This window comes from Peromyscus eremicus, chromosome 2 (assembly GCF_949786415.1).
Source record: "Peromyscus eremicus chromosome 2, PerEre_H2_v1, whole genome shotgun sequence".
In the NCBI taxonomy this organism is placed as follows: Eukaryota; Metazoa; Chordata; class Mammalia; order Rodentia; family Cricetidae; genus Peromyscus; species Peromyscus eremicus.
This window is the reverse complement of record NC_081417.1, coordinates 36,140,730-36,162,033: the sequence shown is the minus strand read 5'-3', so window position 1 is coordinate 36,162,033 and position 21,304 is coordinate 36,140,730. Positions and strand designations below refer to the sequence as shown.

Genomic DNA, 21,304 nt, shown 5'->3' with positions numbered 1-21,304 from the left:
CACCTGTGTAGGTGTCCACCTCACCCAACGAAGAAACAAACGTACCCAGCATGGAAGCTTGAAATCTTAGCATGCTTGGAACGTTCGAGTTTATAGTTTGAAGGAGCATTGGCTTCAAATCACAGTTTGGTCAGTACCTTGCTATCTGATTCAGCCATTTTTTTTCTTTCTCTCTTTCTTGGTTTGGTTGTGGTTCTTTGAGATAGGCTCTTACTCTAGTCCAGGCTGGCCTGGAGCTCCCACTTTCCTGCTTCAGTCCCGTGAGGACTGGAGTTAGAGGCATGTGTCAGGCCCCACTGAGTCTGTTTTCTGTCAAATGGGTCAAAGAGGACACTTCTCTACAGCATCATTGTGAGGCGGTCATGAGATACTGGAGGGGAGTACCTGGAAATGGGGGTGGGCTGTGGAAGGAGTTTTAGAGCTGGGGCCCCATGTTCCCGACCGGGCTCTGATCTTGGGCACGGTGTGGGTAGCCATTTCCTGTCACGTCATTCCTTTGACCTTGCCTATGTGTTTATCTTACAAGCGACACTGTGCCTTTCTACTCTTTTTCCCCTCTAAGTTAATCATTAAATAGTCCTCACTTCTGGGTACAACTCAGCTCGAAAGATACTCACATGTCACCAATTCTGAGGTCCCTGTCTCTTCTTTCATATATGAAGAATTAGTACGTAAAAATTAGTTTCTTCTAAAGACTAGCTCAAACACTGTCTTGAAAAGGCTATGTAGTCTGCTACACATGGTTTCCAATGTTTTGCAAGTTATGAGAGTCTAACCTTCTGAAAGCTGGCATTTTTATACACACATAAGCAGGTCACAAGGTCCAAGGAGCTTCTTCCCCCACCTCACTTACCACATACATTCATTCACTCTCAAAAATCAAAGTAAAGACCATTCATAAAAATTTAAAGAGAATGTTCATTGCCGGTAGGTATCTAATTTCTTTTTGGTGTAAAAAAAAATAACATGTCCAAAGATAAATAGTGGAGATAATTTTATCTGCCCTTCGAAGACAGAAAATGTAGTCTTATTACACCTTTGAATTATTGCATCAGACCAGGAGTTCCTGCCTTCCATGCTGTGCTCACCAGGTCTACCCATCTCAGAAACATCTCAGAAAGACCTAGGAAGAGACATGCCCACAGTGGGACTTTACCTGCTTTTTTATCTTATGTGAACACATTTGCATCTCTCCTCCTGTGAAACACAAACCAGAAAGCCACACTCTGGTAACTTTCTCCTGAAATTAAAATTTGGAAGACCCAGCTCAGAGGGCAGTTGGAAAGCTGGCTTAGGGCCACAGCAGAGTGAATTGCTCAGGAGGGCCACATTGCTCAACGGGGCAACTCTTCTCCCAGGCCCTTATGGCCACTAGGAGGTTCTGTGTAGGGATGCCCTGGGAATTCCAGAAACTTTCCAAGGTGGACAACTTGAGTTTGGATTCCCACCAACCATTTTTCTTCAGTTTCCAGGACTGAGTTTGGGGAACTCTAGTTTAGTCTAGGCCGACAAATGTACCCAGCAACACTCGTGGCTCCTATCAAGCATTAGCAGGCCAAGTGTGTGTGTGTGTGGTTTGGCCAGTGCCAAGCACATCAGTGGCATCTTCTGTCATGAATGGACATAAGGCCAGTGTCTGTGCTCATATTGGAATTCAGAGTCACTGGAGGTGAGGGAAGCCATCTTCAGAGCTTATGAAAAGGCTGCTACATGTCACACCTGACAGTCAGTGCTACATCTGAGACCTGGAACTTAGTGTGCCGTTTCTGACTAGACAAAAGGCAAAAGAACTGAATATGTTGTATCCATCATGGTGGGGAAAACAGACTCCTATGAATGAGTTTGTGGGGAAAGGAGGGGCTTTATTCATGTCAGGATAGGATGTCCTTGAAGAAACACGGAGTACAACTGTACCAAGATTTAGAGATAAATAAGAAAGTTGAAGGTAGAGTCTCTAACAAAAGACCTCCACCCCAAGATCACTGTTGTCAAAGCAGACATTCATAATTATTTGTATAATCCTAGTTGCCATTTGTTGTCTTTGTGAGAGTCACAAAGTCTTATTAAGATCCACATGTCTTAGTGGATCTACTTGGTCAAAGAGGCTAAGGAGCTAGGTGCTGTGATAATCCCCACTGGGGAGACAGAGTAAAATGAAATGGAAAGCTTAAGAAAGTGGTTCAAAGTCACAGAATAAACAGACAGCAGAGCTGGAAGTCATATGTAATCTGGATTGGCATACAAGCTATTTCCACTACAATATCTCTGGTTCTAGTATAATTGAGCACTATTATAAAGAAAAATCCTAAAAATGAAAGATGTATGATGTGAGTTTTGAGAAACATGCCAGATAATGACAGAGGATTTGGGAAAAATATTCTGGAGGAATGTAAATTGGCACGGCAAAAGAGAGGTGTTAATGTTTGAATATGTCTCCCAGAGGTCACATGTTAGAAATCATCTGGAATTTTCTATTGTGACATTAATGGAAGGTGGGAACTGGAGGCAGTAATTAGGATCTGTTAAACCGAGCTCATGATGTGAGTGGGCAGTGTGTGTAAAAAGGAGCAATGTGACATTATAGACTTTCTACAAAGATGGAGAAAGACCTTGCCCTGTGTCCACAGGGGATGTCCTCTGTTATTTTATGATGTAACAAGAGGGTCTTCACCTGATGCTGACACCATGCTCTTCAATGTTCAAGCCTCCAGAACTGAGCCAAACCAATCTGTTCTTGATAAACGATCCAATCTCAAGCATTTTGCCATAGTAACAGAAAATGAACTAAGACAGCCAGTCACCAGATGAATGTGACTGCAGTGTTGGGTGAGGACGGGGAAAGACCAGAAAGACAAGTTGTAAGGATTGCAAAGACCCTGAGTGTTGAGTAAGGAATTGGGCTCCTCTCCTTTAAGAACTGTAACAAGATGCCAAAGGAGATAGTTTCTGCTAAGGGAATGCTCAAATTACAGATGCAGAAACCGAGACACCAGTAATGGGCCACAGGGCATGCCTTCAAGTGGCTTTTATGGTCATGGCCACCCTCCCCTTTCCAGTGCTTCAAGCAAGGCAGATGTTGTCCTTATGATAGAAAGAAGGTGCAAGTCTTCTAGGGCAGTGAATTCATGCCATCTTTGCATGCCAGCTTGACTACAAGAAAACATCTTTCTAAAGTGATGCTTGAAAGGGTGAGAGGCAGCACCAGGACTGGGTAACGAGATGGGAGCCACCTGACAACGTCTTTCCTGTATGCAAGGTAGAAGGAGAGTATGAGTGCCACCTGTGTTCTGGAGGTTGGCTCTAATGCTACGCTTGCTTTCCTGACCAACCACCACTTTAAATGCTCACTCACGTCAGTAGGGTTCTACCCTGGCCCTCTCCGTGTTTACAATCCTCCACATCTCACAGTCTGTGGTAGAAAAACGCCCGTATGTAAAGGAGTCCATTTTGAGGACTGAGGCTGCTCATGGCACCCGCGGGGGAGGCTTACCTTTTTTGCCCCTTGCTCTTCTTCCACACCATCTCCTATGACAACATACACCACTTTCCTTCCAAACCTTTGGATTATCCTCTCGAAACAGCTCTCCTTTCCTAGTGGGTAGGAGCAAAGGAGAGAGGTGTAACAGCTGGGTAGCCCAGTTTGACCATGCTGGGAAGCTTTGTTCATGCTTCCAATTACACCCCACCCCACCCAGGGAAACGTGTCTCACCACTTGAGAGATGAGAAGACAGCGCGATGTGGTAAAGGTTGTGAATGCATTAGTAGTATGTTAGCTGACTCTTGAAAATTGGTGGTCTGGGCCACACGATGACAAGATAGCTATCAGTGTGGCCTGCCATAAAATCACAAACTTAAATTCTAAGCGTTTCTTTTTTTTTTTTTTGGACCATTGCACAACTCTTAAGCATGAACTTTGACAATGCCATGTCTCAATGCCAAAATGTTGGACAGCCCTGGCTGAAATACTCTTTTCTAAAGAACTTATGACATAAACATTGCAGTGTGTGTGTGCACGTGCGTGTGCGTGTGTGTGTGTGTGTGTGTGTGTGTGTGTGTGTGTGTGCTGGCTGCACTGTAGTAATACATCCTTTCCTTCCAAGCTGAGACTTAAAAGGCATGCAATTCTGGCAGCCTATTTTAACTTGACTTAAAAACTTGTTATATCAAGCTGAACGTAATACAAGACCAGTGAGAGTGATAAAAACAACCACTCCACTTGGATTCGGTATAGCAAAAGAAATCACACGCTGGCATAGGCTTCTCTCTCCGCTTGCAGGTGGATAGAAAAACACGCAAGGCCTACTGTCTTTGCTTAAAGATGTCTCATGAACATCCTCTTAAAGTAAATGTCAGGTATCACGGGCATGGGTACTACACAAGACTGCGGCCACTTCACCCGGCCATCTCCTGCTCAGCCAAGCACCTTCCTAGAGGCAAAGCAGGATACAGGTAACAGAACACCGTTATCTGTCTGCTATCTTTCCCATGTCAGGACTTCCTCTGGGCTCGGCTGGCGGCTCTGCTGTCAGCACATCTCTGCAGCCAATGCCAGCATTGTTTCTTCTCAGAAGAGATCGGTGTTCCAGGTCTCAGCTGCCAATAAGGTCATTTTAATGGACAATGGGACAGTTTACAGTTCTCCGATGTGAATGGCTGAGTAGGGCCTGCACCTCTTTCAAATGAGGATCAGATATACACATGAACAAATTGCTTGTTTGCTTAAACAAATGTCTGCTTTATATTTGTATTTTGCACTGAGATCTCTCGTTTGCATCTGACAGAATGTAATACACCCAGCCTTAGTCAAAGATGCCTTTCAATGCTTTAGTTCTCCACCAAACTGTGAAATGTTAAATCACTTTGAGAAACAAATAGACAAACAGCATTTTTCCTCTGGATGGGAAAATCATTAGCTGTTTTGCAAAGCTGTATTGTGTTTGACTTGTGCAGAATGGAAGGTTCAATGGATGGCTATGAAAATGTAAACAGTTTTTTCTTTGTTCTTTTTTATTTCTTATAGTGTTAGGGATAAGACCCAGGGTCTTTCTCATAGGTTAGGCTAACTTCCCCTGGGCTAACACCCCACTCTCACAACCCCCGCAAATCCTTTAAAAATTATTTAAGGGTGAAGTTTGGTGGGAAAAAGAAAAGAAAACGTCTTGCCTGTGTACTGTCACCTACAGGTTTTATTGCAAACCTTGGGTTATACAGAGGTTTTTTTTTTTTTCACATGAAATATTAAAAAAATGAAGTTGGCCCCTTCCCTGGAGTGACCTCCACATTGACTTCATTGGATGACACAAGAAGCAATAATCCCAGGGCTTTCGATCTCGACTTTTATTATTTTCTCTTAGAAAATGTGTTAGCTTACAGAGCATAAGTGGTTCTTCGACTTCAGATGGGCAGATTTCCAATGTGGTCGGTTTATCTGCCTAGGCTCTCTGCACTCATCCCTGTCATGATAGACCCCGCTTTCCTGGTTAATCATGGTCATGCTGACCCCACTGCCTATAAGAAACTCATGTCAGCTTCCTTCCATACATAGGCTTTGCTCCTTTTTATTCAAACGCTGGGCACTGGAGCAATTGTGATGACAGAGAGGGACGAAAGGCCCCCAGGAACATTGCAATCTGGTGGGCAATTCACACTATAAACAAATAAGGAATTCAGTGATCACTGCACAAATGCTTTGAAGGAGACATACAGGGCACTGAAAGCCTGGGGAGACGGGGTTGGACTTGAGGGAATCTACTTTTGCCCTTCTGTCTTCAGATGGAGTCTGCGGTCAGAAACAGCCTTCTTTCCACCTGTGAGGACACCATCCTCTTCCTGCCTTCCAGCAAGATGCAGGACACAAATGTATGCTGGCGGCTGATCCCCAGCCTCAGCATTTCATGAGGACTGCACAGCAGCCACTCGGGGACAATCACAAGGCCCTTGACATGGCATTTCTCTGTTGCCTTGACTTCATTAGCATATCTGCTAATAAACGCTCTTATTTGCCCTTCTCTACCCAGCAAATGCCATTTTAACTTCCGCTCACACTGACCTCTGATCCCTCCTGGCTGGGAGCAACAGCTTCCTCAGGCCTCCCTGCACACTGTCAGGCGCTTAGCAGGGTATCTCCTTGTGGAGAGCATTTCAGAACAGAGCCACCTGAGGCTTGGCTCTTAGCCATTTACCCTAACTACTGAAGCCTGGGTGCTTATGTTTCCTCATTTGTAAAATGTAAAGATGAACATGCAAAATGCCTAGTACATGTTCTCCACATCTAGGACAAGCCTGCTGGAGGCTCGTTTGCATATTTCTTTGTCATAATGGATTGTAGGTAGTTATTTGCTCCCCTTGAGGACAAGTCAGGACTTCTCATCTTTTTTTTTTTTAGTTTATATCCTAACTACGTTTCTTATCAGACTTTACACCCCTCCCAACTATGTATTCTCCCTGTGGGGAGCCTCCTTATTCTGTCTTCCCAGAATTAAAGTGAGAGGTCAATTTTTACACATACTGAGCTAAAACTAACAAAAACCCATTTCCAGTAAAATAGAGAGAACTATCACGAACTATTCACATTGTATGGGTTCGTATTACTTTTGCTTCAGCTCACAAAATGTTTATGTTGATGTTATCTAATAGAACAAACACAATAGCTCAGAATTTATGTTAAATCATTTGTACCTTACATGCCCAGTCTTCACCTTCTCCAGTAAAGTAACATTTCACCACTCGGTTACACCGGTTATATTTGCTACTTCCCGTTCTTCTTCCCTTTTTCTGATACATCAAGAATTCTGAGAACAAGTTTCACTCACCGCCCTCCCGTTCACACTGGCCTCAGGAAAAAGGGTTAGCTGTAAACACGAAGAACTCACCTATTTTAGTCGCACTATAAATATTCTCTATTGGAAACACAATTCCTAACCCATACAGCAGGACTTTCGCCAACGCCGGGATGAGCTGGGTCGTCGTTACTAAAATATTCACACAGTTCGTCCTGTGAGAGCACGAAGAAGAAAGGAAGACTGTTGACAAATAAGTCTTCAAGATAAGACAGCCTGAGCCAGGCCCACTTCCCAGCCCATGCCCACGGGCGCCTCACCGGGAGTGGATGAGGGAGAGGGCCTTCAGGGCCAGGGTCAGCCAGGAGTCTGTGAGCGCTTCTATCTCGGCCCTCAGCTGGATCCAGGCTTCCCTCTTAGCTGGGCCGAGCAGACCTGAGGGGAAAAGGCCCATGAGACCCACATGCTCAGCCATGTGGCCATGCAGATCCATCGAGAAAAAAACATTTCGCAGAGACCACCACTGTCCTTAAGCTGAAAGTTTTCAGATATCATTCAGTTGCAAATGTGTGTTTAGTTTGCAGGGAGCGTCTGTCCTGACATTCCCACCGCCCTTTCTTCTGATGGACCCTCTCTAACTATGGACCAAGAGTAGAGCAGACGTCCCTTCTGGCTCTAGGGTGGGTGCATGTCCTTGGTCAGGTTAGGGATAGTGAGTCTTGGAATTTTGTCCGATTCTACGGTGTGATGTTTTCCCCTCCCTAGTTGAGAGAATAACTGGTGAATTAGAAGCCCTGACTCCTGGGCATCATCCTGCCACCTCCTGTGAGTGATTGACCTAGGACTGGCCCCTAGCCGGAGGAAGGCACCATATCCCTTGAGCATCTAGATCCAGCCATCCTGGAAACAGCCTCATCTATCCACCTTGCCTTGTATTACCTGACTCTTACTTCCTTTATACTCAAGCCACTTAGACTGCTGCGAACGTACTGAAAAGACAGGTTCACACACACAGCACAGGGCTGGGAAGAGTGGAAGTTACAACCCATCTTGTACTGTGAACAAGGCTTTCTGGGAAGGACCCCTGAGTGTGGGAAAGGTCAAGGGACTCACCCCAGGTCACCGCTGGTCAGGCAATGGCATTAGGGAGCCAGGGCAGCTGGCTCTAGTCTTATATGTGTCACAGAATTGTAGTAGAATTTCATTAGTTAGATGAAACTGTCCTTTTTCTGTTATACCCACCAATGTGAGCCCCAGAGTGAGCGGCACCTTGGGGATTTTATCTAGACTATCTGAAGGCGGCCCGCAGAGGCCTCCATCAGCTACTTGCCTCCCACATTGTTTTTGTAGGTGTTGTAGATTTCTTTTACACGTCTGTAGCGGAAGGCCAGCTTTCTCATCCAGTCCACACCGCCTCGGACACCAGTGGCCAGGCACAAATTAGCGCTGGTGGCGGCAGCAGGAAAGCCATCTGTCCCGAAGTTGTACGTGCTGTTTAGAGTCAAGAAAAGCCCAGAGTTAATCAAACAGAAAATGTGTCTTAATTAGCTGAACAATTCAACTCTTCACAGAGGAATGGTCAGTCTGTGTACCAAGGCGCTCACCTCAGGTCCTGGCCATTGTCATCTGATGAAACATCATCTATATGGACTTGGTCACATTCCTAAAATGCAATTTAAATGGTGTGTGTTAATTTTTAAGAAGCACCTTTAAAACAAACAAACAAACAAACAAACAAACAAAACAGTTATTTTCAAAACACCTTAACTGGCATGCTTTTCAACTGTGTCCATCAGTAGGTGGCAGTCTTGTTAAATTGACATTTTACCTATTTGGGGCCCCTTTCTATAAAAAATGAGCAATGTCATCAAGGACTACTGTTACTCAGCTTTAGAAAACACACTGTTGTGTTTAGAAAGGAAAGTGATTGAAAACAATTAGCATGTGTGTTCTATAAACCTCAGGTACCTAAACACACCATACTGCTCAAAGCTTGATTCACAGAGTGCCTGGCCTAACTGAAACCAGACATTTTGGTAAATGCAACATGCTAGAAAAATTAAACCTGATGCTAACTGCCAATGATATTATGACCTCTGATTGCTGCTGAGCCACACACCAACAGAGCCTGAGGCCAGTGTGCCGAGGAGCCCAGACAAGAAATCTGTTACTGGTTTACTATTTATTTGAGAGATGTGAGTTTTATTCTCTCTCTCTCTCTCTCTCTCTCTCTCTCTCTCTCTCTCTCTCTCTCTCTTTCTCTCTTTCTCTCTCTCCCCTCTCTTTCTTGCTCTCTTTCTCTCTCTTTCTCTCTCAGTGTGTGTGTGTGTGTGTGTGTGTGTGTGTGTGTGTGTATACACGTGCATCCACATGCTCAGGATTTAAAAAGCGTGGAAGAGTTCAAAACTAAATAAAAATAATCAAGCCATATGGTGTGCTTTCCCCAAACATTTCCCTGTTCTTTTTACTGTTTTGCTAGCATTACGTATCCGTGGTTCATACAGAAGCCCCGGGTTTACTACTTTTTGTAGAATAACACTATTGTGAGCAGACATGGCACGCGCACCGCTCAGAACATCTAGTCACAGCCATGGGCTGGAGCTCAGCTGCACAGGTCCCCAGTTTTTACACCTGTTGACGCAGAAACACCAAGTGAGCCTCCTCCTCTATGGCCAGCCCCTGTGGTGGCTGTGGGAAGAAGTGGCCCTCTGTCAGCATGAGTGATTTAGAAGTAGAAGGTGTCTAGTACAGAAACGAGCGATCCTCACACTAGGTTGGTCACATCCCTGCCATTTTACTCAGTCTCCGTATAACCCACTGCACCTTAGGATCCTCATTTCTATTAGCGTTTAAGTTAAAAAAATAAATTATTAGGAAAGGGTTCTCCAGACAAAGGCTCTGGCAGGTTTCAGACAGAGTTAACTAACTCTAGCGTCTCTCCGCCAGTGAGCAAATTCAGCTCCGCCACAAAAGCACCGTAGTAGTTAGAAGGTAGGTTCTTCATGTTGCTGGCTCCTCTGGACAAATCCTCCTCTCCATGGGTTTGTGAGGAAGGCAGCAGCAGACAAGAGTGGAAAGAAATTCAAACCAGCTGTTCCTTCACAGCATTAAACATGTGACCCGCCCCCAACCTCTCCCCAAAGCCCCTCTTTTGCAGGCAGCCCTCTCCCAGCAAGCAGCCAGTTCCAAGGAGGAAAAGACTTTGACCTTGTAACCCTCCTGTGGCTCTCCTGAGGTCTTTGAGCTCAGATAAGAAAAAAGGAAAAGCGGGGCTGAGAGTCCTTCCCTCCATGCTGACTGTGAATTTAACATTTGCAAAATGAGTCATTCTCAGTAAACAGCAGGCATGCTGCTTCTCAGCACTAACAATCCAGCCTTAGTCTAGAAGACCTAGAAGACGGGGTATTTGTGTGTTCAACAACATAATTCTAGCTTTAAAGGGTTTCTGACTCAGGAAAAGAAATTTCAGAACTTTATCAAGCAATGCAATTTTTATGTTGTTTTTTAAATTTTCTTCTTCAGCATAAGGAAAACCCGCAATGCCTTCAGAGAACTTTTCTCTCTTCTTGTGCAAGTCAGGAATTAGCGAGTTAAAGATTTGCAAAAAAGGAGGGTGGGTGGGTTTGACTTCAAGGAATCAAAACTGGCTGAGAGCTCCCCAGCTGAGATGGGAAGGGTTGGTCGGAAAGCAGGGTGTAAGGAAGCCTGTGGTAAACTGATTTTGTTTTGAATTTCCACCCACTGAGAAGTGAGCAACACAGTTGAGGACCCATTGTTGCCATGTTTTCCCCACACCCAGTGTTTTGTTTCTCCTGCTAGCTGTGTTTAAATCTCATTGTTCCAGGCTGGACCCCCAGGTGAAGAAGGCCTGTTTAGTGTCTTTTAACTCTAATCAAAAGTCAAGAGCTTCAAGCTTTTACCTGCAGTGCAGATTTTTCTCCAAGGTAGACTTGGTTAAAACAAAGGCCCCAGCAACAATGGCATTCTGGTTATCAGGGGAATTTTGTAAAATGATTTTAATGGAAGGAGAGTTTTAAAAATCAAGAGTGTTTTTGAATGGGCCTAGGTAGCACCTTGGAGAATGAAAATGCTTCTTACTGTCTAGGGAACAACAGGAAAGGGTATCTATCAGTGCTTTAAGCTCAAGTATATAGAGTCCCTGAAAAGGATCCATTTATTCCTGAGACTGTGAACTTGTGAGTAATGAGGAAGGTCATAATTGCTCTGGATTGCCTATCAAACATTTGATTTCTGGGGCTGGGGGTATATCTCAGTTGTAGAGCATTTTCTTAGCATGTGTGAAGTCCCGGTTGGTCCTTAGCATTCAGAAGGGCACGCACACACAAATTAAAATACAAAGAAGTTTCAAAGACTCTCAGAAACCTGGAGATCACTACGAGACTTCAATACCCTACACATGCCATGTGTTGCCTGTTCTATGTGTGTTTACTACCAAACTGGAACCCCTCCCTCCCTTCGTTCTTATTTCCTGTTCCAGAGGATGGACCCTTCTTCTCTCCATTTTCAGAAGCCACCCTGTCTTTCAGGGCTTCCAGAAGCTTTGGATTGTTTTGAAAGAATCCATTAGGTGTTCACGGTCATTTGGGTTTGCTTGCTTTATAATTTCCAAATTTGCCTTAAAGAACTAGATAACGGAGGGAGGAGGCCAGGACTCCTTTTCAGAACCCCTGGTTTTAAGCTGAATAAGCCCTGGGTCCAAGAAACAACACAAAGTTCAAAGCCACAAGGATTCGTAGATTTGAGAGACAAAAAGAGAAGCCAAATCCATTTCCAGGTGCCAAAAAAGTAGGTCTTGAGAAACTCAAGCTGGGTGCTTACTGCAGAGAGCAGGGCACACAGAATTCCAGGGGGAAGTAAGCTTTATTCCCCAAGCATAACAAACACGCTGGCAACGTGCTTTTGAGGTGAACTTTCAGAAAGTATGTGACGGGCTGTGAGGGGCTGAAACCACTGGTGAACGCAAGTCCTGGGGCAGCACTCACACTTCTGGGGACCATGGCCAAATGGGCATATTTTACAAATTAACGTGCAGCACTGAGGCTGGAGAGTGCGAAGAGACTCCCACTTTCTGGCCTGAGACCCCATGACTACAAGTGGTTGGCGGGGTGGGCGGGGCAGAGCTAGTGACTGTAAGGACTCCGGACAGAATCTGTAGTCTGCCCAGCTGAGCTGGCTGCCAAGCTGGTGCTCACTCCTCCAGCCGTTGTCTGTGAAGAGCAGCTTCCTTCCAGTACTGCTTCTGGTGCTGAAAACATAATGGCGAATGCAACACAAAACCTCATCCTACCAACTAGCTTCTTAGGGGAGCCACGGAACAAGAGGACAGGCAAACACCCACCTATTACCAGGTCTGGTAAGGCTGAAAGCTAAGGACACATACAGCCAGCCAAGGGGGATACGCAACGCTAGATGAGTTCAGAGAAAAGAACCTTGTAGGCAAAGGGAACAACAAGTTCAAAAGCCCTGAGGCAGAAGAAAGAACCCAGAGAGCCACTGGGCATGGAGGTCACGGCAAACAGCACTGCCCTGGAAGCCATGGACAGGGTTGCTCTCAATGCACTCAAGGTGCGGCAGGAAAAGATCTGATCTAACTTTCAAAGACAGATTGATTCTACCTGTGGTAAATGCAAGAGCAGCTCTGGAGTCCAAATGAATCCCCTCCTGCTAAGACCGCAGAGGTCTGAGGAACTGATGTTAGCTTTGTTAGTTTTGTGACGGTGGCGGGACTCTCATGTGCGGATAAAGGATGGTATTTTAGGAAGGGTCCCTTGAACTGTGATAACAGGACAAGACAACTTTTAGGGTCTTAGACTGGCTTGCCAGTCCTTGTACTTCTAACAGCTTTGGGGTGGGCAGAGAAGAGGGCAATTATTGGGCAAGCCTTCATTGTCTTTCTCAAAAACTACAGATGGCATTCTGTGACATACAAGGCTCCATGGACCAAACCAGTGCCCAGATAGGCAAGAGAGAAGAAGACTGGTGAAGAAACCCTGTTTCTCTGGATCCCCAAATCTACACAGAATCGGTGTAGAGTTGGAAAGAGATCATGTGTGAGGAGGAAAATGTTATTTATGCTGGGGACTTTTAAGCTAGAAACAGCATAGGAGAAAAACAACTGGATGGCAGAATGTAGAATTATAACATTTAAAATGCACTTTTATTGTGTGTGTGATATATGTGTATGGATACAGGCCACAGCATGTGTGTAGAGGTCAGAGGACAGCTTGTTGGAGTCAGTTCTCTCTTTCTATCATGTGGGCCCCAGGGATCAAACTCAGGCTTGGCAGCAAGTGTCTTTACCTGCTGACTATTTTGCCAGCCCATAACTGACATTTTAATCTGACCAGTCACATGTGGAGCCAAATAACACAAACAATCCTGAGGAAGATAGGGGCCAGTGCAAAGCTACGATTGTCTTTTGCTAAGAAAATTGAACAGTAATTACTAAATTTGAACATCACTAAAGCACAGCCACTTCCTATCCTAGGGTTGGTCCCTCCCATTCCAGAAGTGGTGAAGCACCATGGATTGACCACTCCTCCATACTTGGTTACCAGAGTGTTCTGCCTTGACATTTTGTTTGCCTTGCAGACCCCTCCTTCCCAATAACGCCAAACCTCTTTGTTAAGAGACAATTCCTCCGCAGGCTGATCACCCCCAGTAAAAAAAACCCCAAATCCAAAATGTCCCACAATCTTAAACTTTCTGAGCCAAGATGCCACATGTGGGAAATTCTATACTTCTCAGGCAATGAGTCCGCCGTCAAAACACAGACGAAATAGTGCATATCATTGCCTTTGGGCTAAGTATGATGGGAGCACATGAAATAATAGTACATTTTCTGTTGGGTCAGATTCCCAGGTTATCTCACTATGCATACACAAATATTCTATAATTTGAAAAAATTAAAAATTCCCAAATACTTATGGTTCCAAACATTTTGGATAAGGATTACTTGACTTCCATTTCTTGTGGAATTCCTGAAAAGGCAGGGAGGTCGTTTGCTTGTGTTTGTGGGAGAAGGTTCAAGAGCTTTTAGTTCTAACCTAATTTATAGATGGGAAATGAGGACTCTGAGAAGCTCAGGGCACTGGGACTTCAATTCCCATCATCTTTCCAGGCTTCCCCAAGTTCATGGGACACAGACATTGGACTGCCACTGTCAGTTTGGACCAGGGTTCTTTGTGGCTTGTCAGTTGCTTGGAGCTTAGGGGACTCCAGCTGGGAAGTGTGTCCTCCACTGCCTGTAACAAACAGGCCCAGGGTATGTGCCTGTTTGTTTCTTCTAGCCAAGGGCTTGGGTGTGCAGCTTCCATCATCCAGTGTGAGCTCCAACCTTTTATGTCAACACCAGGCCCTTAAATGAGTGACATGTCAGAGGAGACTTCATTGCCTTGAAAGAGACTCATTCACACACCGTTACTAGGTCTTTACCAGGTGACAAAGTGCATACAGAGCACGAGTGTATGTGGTGAAGAGTGTGGCTTTAGCATGTCACATTGACACCAGTACACTGTGAGTGGGAAAAAGATGAAGGCCAGGAACACAGGTTAAGCTACCGTCTCAACAGCAGGAGCAGATGGGGCAGACAGCAGCTGTCTAGGTGTGGGGATGGGCCCATGAGCTCTTAACTAACCCGACAGGCTTCCGTCTTGTCTTTCAGATAAACACTAACAACCAGGACCCAAATGTCTCCTTCTATACGCTCCTTCACTATGATTCACAGAGGACGGAGAGAAATAAAACAAGCAAGCTGCATGCCCTTGCTGGCCCTCGGTCTGTAGCCCTCTAACACTCACAGAGCCAGGCTGTAAAATGCTCACATGGATGGCTGGGAAACCAGCCATCACACCAGGCTGCAGAACACAGCTCGGGTGCGGGGAGTTGGCAGAGCGCCACGTGAGTTAGAAACTCACAGTCATCGGCAGACCGGCTTTTGCTTTCAGGACTTTGCGGCACTGTTTTTCTGCCTTTTTGGTCCCTTCTGTCTTATTCTTGGCATGGCATCTCCAGCTGACCTTTTTCTGATCCATCATCATCTCTGGGTGTCTAGGGGTGGGCCACAGCCTTGTTCTTTTGGATCAAGCCCCGGGAATAACTCAGATTCTGTACAGGGCCTCTTATGCAAAATATTAACTTATGGCAGAATATTTCTGCAAATATTTATTCTGCTTTGATACTGTAGTGGTTGTTCTTTCCCCCAAGCCTTTTGCTTGTACCATAATTATGTAAAAGTACACCGCACGATTCAAGCTAGTTTAGGAAAATTAATAAAGAGAATTAAGACAGTTACAATGGGCCTTATTCTCAGTGCCAAGTAGATGGACGTCACGGGCAGCACACTGATGCTCTCTACCTCTGACCATGAACCTGGAAACACAAACTTGGAGTAAATCTGAAGCCCTTGAATAAACAGAGGCTCGAAGAAGATGCTGAGGCAGTTATAGATGGAAACAACATGAGAATGTTACAAGTGTGTCTTTAGAGACGTCGAGTTACCCTGCCCACATTCTTAGGACCCCGATTGCGATTGTCAGTGATCCAAACTTACCATGAGAAAACAGACAACTGCCTTGCCTTCTAATTGTTTCAATACCTTCCTGTCCAGAATGAAAATGGAAGAAGTCATGGGATGGCTAGCTATTGTTATTGCCTCTTTTAAAGAAAATATTTATTTTGCTTTTATGCTTATGAGTCTTGCCTGCAAGTGTGGACGGGCACCACAAGTGTGCCCGGTATCTGCAATGATCAGAAGAGGGGATCAGATCCCCTGGAACTAAAATTACAGATGGTTGTGAGCTGCCATGTGGAGTCTGGGAACCGAACCAGCATCGTCTACAAGGACCACAAGTTGTCTTAACTGCTGAGCCTGCTCTGCAGCCCCATGGGTCACTCACTGTGTCTTGGCACCAATGATACCTACCAAGACCTGCTGGGAATGGCCAAGGCTGAGGAAACAACCCCTGGCTTCTGTGACTCTCTCTTATCTTCCGTCAGACAATGCCATTCATGGATAGGAACTCCCTACAGAACAATACGGACACTTGCTCAAGACCTTTGTCACCTCTAAGTTGCTGAAGAGTAGTCCTCACATTTCTTAATATGAAACTCCGTGTGTTACGTAGTGCAGTGCATCAGAGACAAGCCCACACCTACGGTCATCAAGCTGATTTTCCCACATGACCAGTAGTGCTTAACTTTAAAAAGCAACCGAACAAGCAACCCCACAAAACAAGACCCCTGCAGATCTGCTCACAACTGTCTTCATAGAAACTCTGAATCATACAGTGGCCTTTCAGGGTGACCAGTGTTGTCAGTATGCCAGTGACAAGTTTTCATTGAGTGATTATTCCATGGTGACTTTGGACAGTAACTTCTGACTCCTTGGATATTTTGATAACTTCTTTGGAAAAAGGAGGTAAAATGCATACCCCAGACATCTGCTCTCCCAAGAACATCTATGACTCAGAAAGTCCAAGGAGGGAAAGAGGGGACCCTGAAACAAGCCCTTCACAGGTGGAAAAGGTGAAGGACCCTGCTTCTAATTAGCTCATCATTAGATTTGGTATGTAAGTCTAGCTTCTCTGGTTGAGCTCTTACACTCTAGAAGTTTATTTACAGGAACCAACTTCTTACTTGTCTCCTCCCGTCTGTGAAAAGGAGTGTGCCCAGTTGAAATGTGTATTTAGAGATACTAAGTCAATCCTGAAGGCTTTCCAGACATGTGCCCAAGCCCTTAGCACATCCAAGTAGACACGAGGGACATTAGGGTTACCTGTACTTCCCTAACTTGGTGCCACAGAACAAGCCCAATTCCTGGTGACACGGAAGACATGACATCCAAAGCCCCTTCACTGGCACTGGCTCATAGGACCTACCTGTCATCTATCTGGGCACACCAGTGATAGCCACAGATTTCTGATGTCCCTCTGCAAAGCTTCCTGGGATGTGACCTACAGCTAGGGGAGTGGCAATGAAGAACAAGGGACTTTTGAAACTTACCTCCATGTTTGAGAATTTGGGGACATGCAAGTTACAGAATTAAAACAAACCCAGAAAACAGATCTTTTAAATTCCTGCTCTGAATGATCTGCCCAGCATACCATTGGCCTCAACGCATATTTGAAATCACTATTTTGATATTCATTATCTGTTTTGATAGGAATATGATGATGACGGAACTGCACAAGCCAATGAAAAAACAAATAGACTTCAAGTCTCAGAAACTGAAAATAGCCGCTGCAATATTCATTATTGAGTCTGTAGAAAGACACTCATTCTGTTGGTATTGTTTCTCACTTTTAAAACAGCATTTGACTGTATTTGTCAAATATATCCTTTGGGACTTACCTAAGTGAGAGGGGACTTTTGTTCCAATCATGTTTACATTATGAAAGAGACCTACATTCTTGTATTAGAAACCCAAGATTTGATTTATAGCAGTTTTAACAAAGGTAAGCTGTTTGCTATTTTGTTCTCAATCTGTTTATACTAATAGCCATAAAATACATAGAGATTAAGGTATTTACTGAAAGTGCCTACAGATGGCAAGTTAAGGAAAAAGATAAGTTGAAGCATTTAAGCTGTATTCTAGGTGTATGCTGTAACTGGGACAGATATTTATGATCATTAAAATATCCAAAAAATCTGCCAGCACACCCATGCTTATTAATAACTAGAAAAGGGAAAACATTTCAAAATTTTAATATTTTTATATTAATCCCCTTAAAATATGCTAATTAAAATAGGATGTCAATTTAATAATACTTCAGTGTGTGGCTTTCCAAGTCACACAGGGATCATGCGAAGATCGTGACTTTTTGGAGGCATAGTCTTAATAAATAAGACATGTTAAGTCTCTCTTGGTTTGGACTTCCTTCTCACCATGAATACTTCCTTTACCACATGATTATATTAAACCTATCTGTCTTTATCCACCCTCTCAACCTTAGGGTGAAAAGTCTTGCTTAATATAAGCCAGAAAGAATTGAAAATAAACTTTTAAGACAAAGTGGGCTTATTTAAAATATTTTCATGCTATGTCTCTAATGTTAATGGATTAATCTAATTGACAGTTATGATACAGCTACATTTGATCTAATGATATCAATACTTAAATATTTTTTCTTTAAAAGTTCAATGAATATTTACAATTTGGTGCAAGATCCATCTTTTATTAATTTTGGGGGACTTCAAACATGCTAAGTTTGTGTTCTGCTTCTGGGCTATACACCCTTGATAGTTTAATCTGTTTTGTACAATAGCACAAGGTGTTTCAGTGTGTTCTGTCTACAGCACTGATGTTCTATGTAAAGGCTAATAACCATACACAGCTTGTTTATTATTTAATTAATATAAGAGGCTATGGCATTTTATAATGCATGGTGATGAGTTAGTGTTTGAGTCGATTTCAAATTATAACATGCAATTTTATCATTCACTATTACATGCATTTTACACTACATTATGTAATTTAAAGTGTGATGATGAAAGACTAAAAGGCCAAGTTAAAGTAAAAAATAATCATTATCAACAGCATTACAACCAGAGAACTCAGTGCATGCTTAATGAAAATACCACTGCTGCACGTCAGCTCACAGCCACCCTTCAGGGCAAGCCTTTGATTTACTGCAGAACCGATCTGTCGATTTGCGATGGGCTTGCCCATCATTTTTGCACACATAATTTGTCACTGGCAGCAGACAGTGTTCTTTGTAACTCCTGTTCCCTTTCTTTTAGATCTATTATTCCTGCTGAGAGTATGGAGGAGAGAAGAATTTTTCACAGTGACACTGACTCGAGGCTTGCTGTGAATAATCACTTTCTCCTAAGAATCATTCTTTACGCCGCAGCCTTGCTGGCAGAGTCTGGAAAAACACCCAGGCCAGGGGACCTTTTATCCCTTTCTGTAGTCATTTCTTTTCACCCCTGTTACCACCTGAGGAAAACGAGCCCCATATGAATTTATCTACAAAGTGTTTCGGGGGACATTTTAATTTGCACAGGACATTTTTGCTTTGTTTATACATAAAATAGTAAGCTGAAGACTACAATAGGTGACATTTTAAAGAGAGCATTCTTTTCCCTGCAGCAAGTTTATAGGCTTTCTAGTTCTTTGCAACAAATGCAAGTTGCCATATTCACTCTTCGTGGCCATAGATTCACCTTTAACCGAAAACCACATGTCAATACAATTGTTAAAGAAATATTCTCGTGTAATTTTCCTTCTTTTCATTGGGTGAGGCTGAAGTTTGAAGTTTGAAAGTTGAAGAGAGGCTAGTTTATCAACTTCGGTTAGCTTATGCAGCCAGAGAAGCTTATAGTGGTAAGAAATACTCAATTGTGTCTAAAGGACTGTGTGGTTAAGAATAAGGAGGCTCTTGGGGTACCCTTAGTCAACTGATTTACACAGTATTCCTAAACTAGTGTTCTCTGCCACGGAATTATTACTGACTCTGGGAAGAAAAATATGCAGAACCGGACACAGGCACTTGAAAGGGGAAAAAGTTTCCCTGTGAGTTGCCGGAAGGGTCCCGTCATCACCTCTCGTCAGCCCCTGAGGGCAGGGAGGCCCTCTGAGGGGATTCTCATAAAATATCTGCTCTTCCAAGTACCAGTGGGCTTGGAGACCCACCACCCCACGCCAGTCTGCCTGGGCCTCCTGTTAGAAGATACCATCTTTAGATGAGGGTGAAGGATTCACCCTCCGTTTGGACTTGGTGAGAGCTGCCTGCTCCCCCACCAGATCCATTCCCACCAGTATGAGGAGCCCCATGAGCCCCAAACCATTGACAGCCTGAAAGGAAAACCGAGGACAAACTTTGTTCATACTCATATTCCCATTCTCCAGAATTAGTGCCACAGATATGTTTGGGTATTTACGTTATTAGTTATTAGGGAAAATACTGTATTATGTATCAATAAAGCATGACTTTTTATAATACTCTATGTGAACCATGACAGTATCACTAAGAGTACATATAGGACACATTCTGAATTCACTTATTTATCTTTTTTCTGCATGCTATTAGTCATGACTAAAGCCACCTATTATATCCCAGCCACAAATCACACAGACAAGTAACATGCTACCCCTGGTGGTCCATCTGTATAGAAATGGAGAATGGCTGAAGAGAAACATGGTTGCCGCTATGGCTTTCTGCCAGGGAATGTGCTAGGATACTTGCATAGCCCATCTTTGGACCCATTCTGTGCTGCACCTTCACGTTGTACATGCAGAACACAATCTTGGGGGGTGGGGGGAGCAATGCACTATACTTCTGCTTCTGTCTCACTCAGTTGGTGCATCAGAAAAATTAAATTTAGAAATAGTGTATTCCAATGCAGCCAGACCTTTGGGGGCCTCTACAGTGACCCGAAGCTTCCCCCCACAACCCTGTCCCTCCTGGGCAGTCAGGAATGGTCCACTCCTGCCCGCCACTTTCAGTCCCCTCCTTCCCCTGATGACAGGCTCATCCACATTTTGTTATGATGCTTTCTTTCTCTGCTCTCTTTCCTCCAGGCTAGTCCTCAGCTGAGCTTGTATTGGTTTCTTTCTGCAGTTCCGAGGTTCTCTGGGTAACTCACCCTTTGAATAACAGTCACTGCCATTCTTGAGCACCAGCTATGGGTGAGACCCTGTTGTGTGGTCTTCCTAGTCTCCCGAAATTCTGCATTTAGCAGACAATAACAAGATATCTGCCCATAACTTTGGGGTGCCCTACCATCTAATAATATCTGCGGAGGAACATAGCATTTTTCTCGTATTTTTTTTCTCCCTATGTATTTCTTAACCATGGACCAAGCATGTGGATAGCACTGAACATAACCTTCCAGGTGACTGGCAAGGTTGAGTTAGAAAAGCAGACCTAATCAGAAGCTAACTGATAAAGTTACTGTATGCCACCATTAGTATATAAAAGTTTGTGAAAATGAAATTACTGTCTGATTGTAAAACGATATAAACCCACACAGAAAATTCATGGAAAATGTATAAAAGAAGCTAACTCCCCATCCACATGTCAGAAATGATTACTGGTAAGCATCTTTCATCATGCTGTACCCTCCTACTCACTCCTCCATTGACCCCAAATTGCTTGTGGTTGTTATAAAGCTTACATTTCAGAGGACATGGGCAAACAGGCAGGTAAATCCTAGTTAAGATGAACTCTCCCCATCCTTCAATAATATGTGACAACACCTATAATATCAATTATCACGTATATTACTCTCTGTCTCTATCTGTTTTGGTCTGTCTGTCTGTCTGTGCATGTGCCTTAATGTGTGTGTGGTTGCCTAACACAGGAGATTGAACCCAGGGCCTTGTGTGTGATCTACCACTGAGTTACCATGATTTCTTTCTTTCTTTCTTTCTTTCTTTCTTCTTCTTTCTTTCTTTCTTCCTCTTCCTTCCTTTCCTTCCCTTCCTTCCTTCCTTCTTTCTCTTTCTTCTTCTTTTTTTTTTTTCATTTTTTGAGACAAAGTTTCTCTGTGTAGCTTTGTG

The 21,304-nt window shown here is 43.9% G+C and overlaps 1 protein-coding gene across 1 annotated transcript in view; it reads right to left on the bottom strand.

Moving 5' to 3' along the window:
* Positions 1-21,304, bottom strand: part of Eya1 (EYA transcriptional coactivator and phosphatase 1) — a 141,711-nt gene that overhangs the window by 6,517 nt on the left and 113,890 nt on the right. Inside the window, exons 12-16 of the mRNA XM_059255682.1 lie at positions 8,385-8,443; positions 8,111-8,271; positions 7,101-7,215; positions 6,874-6,995; positions 3,491-3,591 (exon numbers count right to left, since the gene is read on the bottom strand). Coding sequence (XP_059111665.1) covers positions 3,491-3,591; positions 6,874-6,995; positions 7,101-7,215; positions 8,111-8,271; positions 8,385-8,443 — 558 coding nt within the window. The remainder of the gene's footprint in view (positions 1-3,490; positions 3,592-6,873; positions 6,996-7,100; positions 7,216-8,110; positions 8,272-8,384; positions 8,444-21,304) is intronic.